Source organism: Mustela putorius, unplaced genomic scaffold (assembly GCF_011764305.1).
Source record: "Mustela putorius furo isolate JIRA1106 unplaced genomic scaffold, ASM1176430v1.1 tig00002131_pilon_pilon_pilon, whole genome shotgun sequence".
Taxonomy (NCBI): Eukaryota; Metazoa; Chordata; class Mammalia; order Carnivora; family Mustelidae; genus Mustela; species Mustela putorius.
Window position 1 is genome coordinate 209,486 of NW_025421953.1, and position 9,993 is coordinate 219,478.

Here is a 9,993-nt window from a genome sequence, read left to right on the forward strand (position 1 = left end):
TTGAACTCAAATCTGTAAGGTCAAGAGTTGCATGCTTGGGGCACCTGGGTGGCTCAGGGGGTTAAAGCCTCTGCCTTCGGCTCAGGTCATGATCTCAGGGTACCTGGATCAAACCCCACATCGGGCTCCCTGATCAGTGGGGAGTCTGCTTCACCCCCTCTCTCTGCCTGCCTCTCTGCCTACTTATGATCTCTGTCAAATAAATAAAATCTTTTTAAAAAAAGAGTTGCATGCTTCACTGAGTCAGCTAGGCATCCCAATTCAATCTCAATTTTTATAAAATGAAAACATACTGACTTAAAGAAAATGCAATAAATATATATATTTTTTTAAGATATATTTATTTATTTTAGAGAGAGTATAAGTGGGGGGTAGGGTAGAGAGAGAGAGAGAATCCCCAGACTCCCCACTGAATGCAGATCCTGACTTGGGGCTCAATCCCAGGACCCTGAGATCATGACCTGATGGAAATCAAGTTAGCCACTTAATCAACTGAGCCAACCAGGTGCCCCAAAAATGCAGTTTATATTGCGGATATCAGAGAAATCCTGAGTAGGGAAAATTTAAAGCTAGCCAGTCATATAAATGGTCATCATGTGAAAGTAGTACAATTCGAGAGACCACCATCATGTTGATATCCATCTGTAAAGCTTCTATAATTCTAGATTAAAAACATGTAGGCATGGGGAAATGGCCATTCACATAACATACGTGCATGCCTTAATTGTGAATCATCAATTAAGATATTGACAATTTTTAAAATATTTCATTTGAGAGAGATGGAGATGGCATGAGAGAGCACAAGCAGAAAGGAGGGGGAGAAGCAGACTCTCCGCTGAGCAGGGAGCCTGAGACTGGACTCAGTACCAGGACCCTGGGATCATGACCCAAGCTGAAGGCAGACGCTTAATCAATTGAGCCACCCAGGTGCCCCAAGATATTGACTATGTATCTGAGTAAGAATATGTATGAAAGCAATTGTGTACCAATGTGGGATAGTGAGAATCATCCACATTGTGTGCAAGCAAAAAGAACTGTATTACATGGAGCACTGGGTGTGGTACATTAACAATGAATCTTAGCACTGAAAATATAAAATTAAATTAAAAAAAAAGAACTGTATAATCTGTAGAAAATTTAAAAACAGTGATAAAACCAACAAAAATCTGGCCTATTTGAATTATCACCATGCTCTGACAATTTTAAACATCAATGATAAAATACACCTGTCCAGAAAAATATTTTGTCTAAAGTCCAAATAATTGATGAAGTTACTGTCGAGTTTTATTAATACTACTGTAAGCTTCACATGAGCACATACTCATTACTAAGCCCTGTACTGTTACCTTTAAGTAAACTCAGAGAATTCCCAATTATATTAATGGCACCTAACACACAGATTCAGCTACAGGAATTCCTTAGAAGAATAAGTTCAAAATGGTTTAGAATCATTGAAGCTTGCTTTGGGTACAGTTCATGTCTCAATTATCTGGCACAAGATCTTTGTTTAAACTATAGTTTCAAAGTAAATAATGACAGTGTAGTAAATGTCTCTACCTTTAAACAGGGATCAGTATGCCTTCTTTATTGGTTTCCTATTGTTGTTGTAACAAATTACCACAAATTCAGTGGCCTAAAACTTAAAAATGACTGCAATTTTCCCTTCTGTAAATGCCAAAATTAGTCTGTGCCCTTTCCCTGCCTCCAAAAGATGTCATGGAGATAAATAATGGTACCACATTCTGAATAAATCACAGATGTTACATACTATGTCAAGCCTGGCTTGATAACATCTCCCAAATAATTTAGAGCAAAGACTCAAATCCCAAACTTCCGGGCCTCTAACCATAATGCTACCACCTACTAAGAGGATTCCCTTTCTTCTAGTTTCCAACAGCACGTTCCTTACTTTTGAGCCTTCGCCTACAGCATCCTTAAAGTCCATATTACTACTGACAGCCTGTTTAAGGCAATTTATGCTTTCCCTATCATGGTCCTCAAAATTCTTCTAGTCTTCACCTACCGCCTGATTCTAAAACCACTCCCACATTTTAGGTACTTGATACAGCAGCACTCCACTTCCAGTACCAGAGTCTGTAGCCATTTTCTACTGCTCTGTAACAAATTACCATGTAATTAGTAGCTTAACACAATACCCATTACCATCTCAGAGTCCTATGGGTCAAGAGTCCAGATATAGCTTAACTTGGTCCTCTGCTCGGGGTCTCAAAGGACCAAAATCATGGTATCAGCCAGGCCTGAAGCTCATCTAAGACTTTAAGTCCTCTTCCAAACTTGCTGGTTATTGGTAGAATTTAGTTCCTTCCAACTAGAGTGAAATCCCCATTTTTTGCTGGCTCTCAGCCTGGGAGCATTCTCAGCTCTCAGCGGCTACCCTGAGGTCCTTGCCAAATGGCCCCCTTGAGTAACACAGCTTTTTGCTTTTTTAAGGCCAACAGGTGAACATCTGCTGCTGCTTTTCCCACTTAGGGATTCACCTGATTAGGCCAAACCCACCCAGGATAATCTCCATTTTTATTAACTCAAAATTAAAAGGTTATAACTTAAATGAACGAACAGAATCCCCTCATATTCACAAGGCTTGCCCACACCAACAGGAGGGAATAGGGAATTATACAGAGCATGTATACCAAGGGTGGAAATCTTGAGGCCACCTTGAGAATTCTGCCCACTCTCCCCATTGACCTTGGATATGGTCTTGGATTCCTAGCTTTACAACACTGCTGAAGTGTTCATGTTCTTATTCCCCTCCCTTTGCTCAGTTTGTATTTCCTAGTTCTTGGACAGAGATGCCTCTCACTTTAAAGTAATCTTTCAATGATTTATTTCTTATTCTCCATAAAATCAGAGAGAAGTAATTAAGCAAGTTTTCTTGCTGGTGAGCAATCTGGAAAAGGCTACCACAGGCAGAATTGTATGCAGCTAGTAATCTTTATTCTTCCCTAGTTCCTCAGGCAATGAGTATGGACACATGTTCATGGATATTTAAGAATGTATGGGGGCGCCTGGTGGCTCAGTGGGTTAAGCCTCTGCCTTCGGGTCAGGTCATGGTCTCAGGGTCCTGGAATTGAGCCCTGCATTGGGCTCTCTGGTCAGTGGGGAGCCTGCTTCCCCCTCTCTCTCTGCCTGCCTCTCTGCCTACTTGCGGTCTCTCTCTGTCAAATAAGTAAATAAAATCTTTAAAAAAGAATGTATGAGGGGCGCCTGGGTGGCTCAGTGGGTTAAGCCGCTGCCTTCGGCTCAGGTCATGATCTCAGGGTCCTGGGATCGAGCCCCGCATCGGGCTCTCTGCTCAGCAGGGAGCCTGCTTCCCTCTCTCTCTCCCTCTCTGCCTGCCTCTCCATCTACTTGTGATTTCTCTCTGTAAAATAAATAAATAAAATCTTTAAAAAAAAAAAAAAAGAATGTATGAACTACACAAAGTCAATACAGCAAAGGATGTTCTTGATTTTTAAGTCTGTCTAGCACGAAGTATTTAACACTCTCCTACTCATTTAAAGGGATATTTTCTATAAAATGAGAAGTCTAACAAATGTTTTAAATATTTTTAAGAGTTGGCTAAAAAGCATCCATAGAGAAACCTATTTGCTTTGTGTATAACTGCTGCTGCTAGCTATAGGTATCTCTAGTTCAGCTCTTGCCTAGAAAGTACTTCATCAATTAAGTTTAACTTTTATTTTTCTTCTATATCCACCAGGGGAAAAAGCCTCATTTCTCCCGCTTCTCTGCTCTGCTAAATCCATTCTCAAATGATCATGCTGTGGTTAGAGTTTTAAGAGAATTTACTGTATGCACTATAAACATTGCGGCTGCTTCTAACTAGTTTTAGCTATCAAGGTCAGTAGGTCTAATGGGACATGCACAAACCTTTATACATATATAAAGATAATGGAAACATACACTCTTAAAAGTCATGAGATGAGAAGAAACCCCTCCATCCATATAAAATCAACTGGTCTATTATTGGAGTCTGACAAAATATCATTTAAAAATTTTCATTTTAGGGACGCCTGGGTGGCTCAGTTGGTTAAGCAGCTGCCTTCGGCTCAGGTCATGATCCCAGCGTCCTGGGATCGAGTCGCACATCGGGCTCCTTGCTCCGCAGGGAGCCTGCTTCTCCCTCTGACTCTTTCTTCCACTCTGTCTGCCTGTGCTCGCTCTCACTCACTCTCTCTCTGACAAATAAATAAATAAAATCTTTAAAAAAAAAATTTTCATTTTATGTTACTCTGTAAATGTATGCTCTTGTTCATAGTATTATAAAAGGGAAGTAACTCTAACAGGCTTTATATTTAATTATTAATTTCTGCTAGCTTTCGGGTAACAACTTGGGTACCAGAAGAGAAGCAGGTACTGAAGCAGGTCCGGTTTCCTGCTCTTCTAATGTGAACTGGGCTTCATTCACTGGTCTGACAGGTTCAGGCCCTAGCTCTTATCTCCATAGAATATTCATCAAATATTTGCCAGATATATCAAAGAAAATCAGAAAGCTATAGTGACTCAAATAGCAGGAATTAACCCTTACATAGGGACTTCTAATCCCCAAACCACATACAACATACAGGTTTGAGGAAACTTTACTGCAGGAAACAATGATAAGCATTTAAAAATAGGCAAAAATCATTTTGTTAGACATGCCAAAAAGATTATATACTTGAAAAAAAATCTGTAGTGTCAAATAATTGGAAATATCTTTTAAAAGTCAATTATAGATCTAGTCATAAGAACCAAAAGAAATTTATTTGTAAAATTTCTTACTTGACCAGTGGTGAGAACCAAGAAACACTATACCAAAAAATGCTCAACTAACACCCTAATAGTCTCTAAGCTGGTTCAGACAAGAGAACAACAAAAGTAGCTCTTGATTATTAGGCTGGAAAGATGTCCTTCTTTATGTCTTTCAATTGCACAAAGAGATACATTTAACCACATGGTCTGTGCAAGTAGCATCGTAGCATCGTAGTATCTGTAGATATAATTGGGTCATAGCTTCCAGGGGGCTATTCCTTGTCTACCTTACATAGCTGTTTCACCACTCTTGCTAATTTCTTTGTCGGCTCCTTTCTCTTTTTCTTCTCCTTTGTTGGTTTTTGTTTTTTCTCTTTCTCTGATGTCTCCTTTCTCTTCTGCCCGTCCACTGTCAGTTCCTTTCTCTCTTCCATGGTTGCCTTCTTCTTTCTCTTCTTCTTTGTCATGAACACTGGTATAAACTGCTTTGTTATAGCCTTCTCGGTTCCGAGCAATTTCAATTGCCAAAAATTGTATCCTGGGGGCTGAAATGTGAATAGAATTGATTATTGTCCTAGTCCCAGTTACTTTTCTAAACCTACTGGAAGTCTATTAACAAAGCTGAACTAACAGTCAAAGCATTCCAGTACAGTCATAAACTTCAGAGATGTGGAATTCTAATCTTGTTAAATGAGGCTGAAAATACTTAACCATCTTATCTCATAGTTATTCAATGAAAAGTAACATGATCTTTAAATATGTAACAAATAAAATAATACCCAAACTATTCATGTCACTAATTCATCAGTAAAACCAGATCCCTCAATTTCCTTATACAGAAACCACTCCAGAGGCAAGAATCTCACCAAAGATGGTGTTTTCCTCAGTGTAGCCCTGGGAACAATCCAGTCGCAACAAAGTACCATAATTGAAGTCTTCTACAATCCCGTCAAACTTCAAGCAGAATGGCCTCCACTTCTATAAAGGCAAAAAAGATGCCTTAGCTGACAAATGCAGGAGGCTGGTGAAGTCAGGCCAGGAGAAGGGACTCCACTTCCTCAGTAAGCGACGTACCCATAGTGAAAGAGACTAGGACTGAGCTAATTTCTACTTTCAATAGCACTGAGTTTCTATGCTATCTATTGTCCTTAGACTGGTATTTCTCAACACAAACAATATTTTAACTTGACAAAATATTTAAATCCTAGGCTACAGAATTAAAATTTGACTTCTTATATATATTGTTTTGTCTTTAAGTTATTGGTTAACTCAGCCCAAAATAGTTATTCATCCCCACTGAAGCACAAATTGAGACAAAGGCAGCAGGTATGTGGCAAGGTCACAAAGTTAAATTTTAAGAAAGAAGTCCATTGCTAGAAGTACTTTTGCCAAGATCAGTAACAGAGTTAACAGTTAACAGTAACAATGTTAAAAGGTCACATATATCACAAACCAAGGACCTACTCTCAGGGAAGTATTTTCCCCACTATAAGAGTTTTAGCACACTGTAAAAGTATGATAATCAGGTAAGCAATGGGAAACCTAAGTTCTCCTAGTATCCATGGCCCATGATAATGAGAACTTAAATCTGGAGAATTCAGACACCTCTCTATATCCTATTTGCCAATTCTCCATTCAAGACTTTTTTTGCCAATTTGCCAACTCTCCATCCAAGCTAAACTACTAACATAACATAAGTAAATTTGCTCCTTCTCCCCTGAAAGGCCTGGGTAGGAAGGGATAAATTATCCAAGTCAAAAAAAAAAAAAAAGGAAAAAAATACATCCAATGTACATAAAAAACTCAAATACCAGAAAAATATTTATTTCGCTTCATAACTTACTTATTAGTTGATTATAACTACATAAAAGCCCTGGTTCTTTACATATTTCCTTAAAACATACTGAAAAAAGGTTGGATGTATAAAAATGCTTTCACAATCAATAATTGTTAGTGAGATGCTATGCAATATTTGAGAGAACTCTTACCTCTTTAGCTGATTCTGATTTGAGCTCTTCTGGATCCAACACATCTATCCTGAGTTTCTCAAAATTTTCCCGAAACTCAGAATAGATTTGGTCATCCACTTTGGTGAGTTTCAGGAACTGTGGGTCAACTGATGAAATCAGCTGCCAGACACAAGACAACATAACAGAAACTAGTCTCTAATTTACTACACTTCTATACCCCCTTCCCCAGAAAATTCTTTATGGTTCTAAGGGCAGAAGAGTTATTAGGAAGTACAGGCAGACGAGGTCCCAGATGAAATCATGACATAGTTTTCAAAGGCCATAATATACTACCAGTTCAAACCCTTTTGGGACTAGTACTGCCTGGCTATTGCCCTCTGTGAATTGTCCATTCAGTCATCAAACATTTATTGATTGCCTACTACAGAATCATTTTGCTAGTTAGCAGAACACTGGGCAAAGAAGTACAACTCCTCATTGTCAAAACAAAATTCACTTTCACTCCCTCATTCTCTGTGGGTAAAATCTTACAGTAATAAAAAGTATCTCCAAAATACATATGTTTTGCTGAGAATAGTGATTAGCAGAGAACCAAACACTACAATTCCATGTTTAATTCTGCTTAATAATGAAAACAGACAACTCACCTTGTAGTAGACTTCAGCATGCTGCATTGCTTTCATGGCCCAAGCCATCTCAATATCAGGCTGCAAAAGTGAAGAATGTCAGGTCAGAATCTCCCAATTCTGCTACTAGAGAACAAATTAAAGATGTCTGTGGATGTCTAGGTAATGTCAATAACACTACTGCCAAAGAATAAAAACTGGACTAATAGGTTTGGAAAATAGAAAACTTTTGTCCTTAATGAAGGAAACTACCCACCAAAAGAAGCTGCCTATACAATCTAATCAACAGCATAAGTCACTGGTTCTTTTTCCAGCAGCTAGTGAAGTGTGAGAGACTACAGAAAGCAGTAAATAGAGTGCCTTCTCAGGAGTCAATTAAACCATTGTAAAACTGATACAATATACTCACATGTATCACTGAGGCCTTGGGAGAACAAAGTAAGATAAATGAAGTGAAATACCCTTCACTTTTAATAGTCTAACATGTTATAATCTGTTTATAAGATTTGTGTTTATAAGATAGCCAATTCCTCCCCCCAAAAAAGATAGCCAATTCCCCATCCAAAACACTTAAAATTTAATCAGTATTGTGAAGCAGGCTAGATTATTAAATAAGCCTTCCCAAATACCTATCACCTCTTCCATTAAAATCTCCCACTCTAGCCAGATGGATCTATTTCACTGACCCCAGCAAAGCCATTTTCATTTTCACCTCCATGCCTTACTCCATATCCTGTGTCCATCTATACTTGGAGGATTCAGTTAGAGATTCACTTTTTCAGTGAAGTCTTCCTATACTGCTGTCTCAGTTCTTAGGGGTTTCTCCTTCGACTAAACTCCTTTGGATCTTATACTCTAACCTAACATACATCAATCACATTTTTATTTGACTGTTAATACTATTCTCATGTCCCTGTGTCTTGTATCTCAAAAATATCATATGCTTTCTTCTTAATCTAAACAAGACATATCATAATTCAGTGCCACTTTACTGAATAATGAAATCATTCAGTAACCTTTAAAAAATAGCAGTTTCTGACTCTCACCGCCGCCGCCCCCCCCCCAATATTTTGATTTAATTGGTATAGATTGTGACCTGGACAACTGAAAATATAAAAGCTTCTCAGTTGGTTGGTTCTACTGCAGCAAAGTTAGAGAATTACCTCCACCGGCATCTGTCCTCGGTTTGTGGACCAAAAAGGTTAAAATGAATGAGAAACCTCCGTTTCTGTCGGGCATGGAGAGGGTTCACAGAAGACATCAGGAGGTTACAGTTTCGTGGCAGGCCCTGCAGACATACCAAGCTAACTGTTTAAGTGGGAGCTGGGGGTGAGTCATACTCACATCGTTGCCGTAAGACTCGGCTGGGAGAGAAAGAGCATGTGCCACAGACGCCAGTTCCCCGGGAACCTGGGAAGGGAACAAGAAGGGGGAGAGATGGTGTTCAAAGCTCGACCCCTCTCGGCTTCCCCACCCACCCGATCCCAGAGCAGCGTCTCACCGGCTCAGCAGTTCCACTGGTCGTCTCCATGTTGCACCCCACAAAGCAAGCGCCTGTTTCCCGGAAATGACTATTTGCAAACTCGGCCGGCAGCTGGTTGGAAAGGGAGGGCCGAATAAGAGAGGCTTTCTTTCCGGGTGCGCCTGCGCGCAACCTCCATAGTTGTCCCTGGCCCCTCCTCATTCACCCTGCGCTCGCGCAAAGGTGTTGCGCTGCTGCACAATATGGGATGCTTCCGATGTCACAGATAGTTTAATGCTCCTTAATATCGGTGGTGATCTTCCGAAAAGCTTTAGTTTAAAACCTTTCGCGTGCCCACTGCGCTGAGTGCCCAGCAGAGATTCGGATTCACTCTCTACATTACTGCAAGCAGGCTCATGTACCAATACATACACACACCCCAATACTCCAAATAAGGAGTAAATCACAAACAAGCTTGGTGCTAGACAATGAAGTAGAGGGATGAAGAATTTAGTCCCCATTTTGGAAGAAATACATACAGTGAGATAGCATATAAAGTAGTCATCTCGAAATAGCATCATGCACTATGGGAACACAAATAAGGGTTACAAAAACGGAGTCAGAAAGGACAACCAGAAAAGCAGGCAACGAAGGCAGGGAACGACACTCCAGGGAGAGGAGAGTGCATGTACAAAGGCACTGGAGAACTAAACACCATGGGACCTTGAAGCAAATACCCCCGCCCCCAAAAAAGCGGTATGTGTGTAGTCATTTACGATTTTTAAAAAAGATTTATTTATTTATTTATTTGACAGACAGAGATCACAAGTAGGCAGATAGGCAGGCAGAGAGAGAGAGGATGAAGCAAGCTCCCTGCAAAGCAGAGAGCCCTATGGTGGGCTGGATCACAGGACCCTGGGATCACGACCCAAGCCAAAGGCAGAGGCTTTAACCCACTGAGCAAACCAGGCGCCCCTAGTCATTTACGATTTTGATGGAAAAGTTGGACTATCTATACTGAATATTAGAAATTTGACACATTAACCTAAAAGCAATGGGAAGCTGATAGGGAGCTTCAAGTAGACAGCTGCCAGATTAAGCTTAAGTCTTAAGAAGATCATTAAAATACAACATACAAGACAGATTTCAGGATAGCAATTTTGGAATCAGAGAGACCAATTTAAAG

At 39.9% G+C, this 9,993-nt stretch overlaps 1 protein-coding gene across 3 annotated transcripts; it reads right to left on the bottom strand.

Annotated features, from left to right (window-relative positions):
• Positions 1-4,742: 4,742 nt before the first annotated feature.
• Positions 4,743-8,998, bottom strand: PBDC1 (polysaccharide biosynthesis domain containing 1). 3 transcript variants are annotated; one of them, XM_004781561.3, is made up of 6 exons: positions 8,847-8,997; positions 8,690-8,755; positions 7,367-7,426; positions 6,738-6,878; positions 5,616-5,727; positions 4,743-5,294 (listed from the first exon to the last, which is right to left on the bottom strand). In XM_004781561.3, the coding sequence occupies exons 1-6, from the start codon at positions 8,874-8,876 to the stop codon at positions 5,038-5,040; spliced, it is 666 nt and encodes a 221-aa protein (XP_004781618.1). In that variant the 5' UTR covers positions 8,877-8,997; the 3' UTR covers positions 4,743-5,037. The 3 variants fall into 3 exon arrangements, with proteins under 3 accessions (XP_004781618.1, XP_044943958.1, XP_012905967.1); XM_045088023.1 differs by lacking the exon at positions 5,616-5,727 and having other exon boundaries at positions 8,847-8,998; XM_013050513.2 differs by lacking the exons at positions 8,690-8,755; positions 8,847-8,997 and adding an exon at positions 8,509-8,678.
• Between the last annotated feature and the right edge of the window lie 995 nt (positions 8,999-9,993).

Bases quoted from the DNA above. Each gene is read 5' to 3' on its own strand.
- PBDC1 (XM_004781561.3), bottom strand. From the start codon at position 8,876: ATGGAGACGACCAGTGGAACTGCTGAGCCG. The intron at 7,427-8,689 runs GTGAGTATGACT...TCACTTTTGCAG, and splicing joins CCGAGTCTTACGGCAACGAT to CCTGATATTGAGATGGCTTG. The intron at 5,295-5,615 runs GTGAGATTCTTG...TTCACATTTCAG, and splicing joins TGAGGAAAACACCATCTTTG to CCCCCAGGATACAATTTTTG.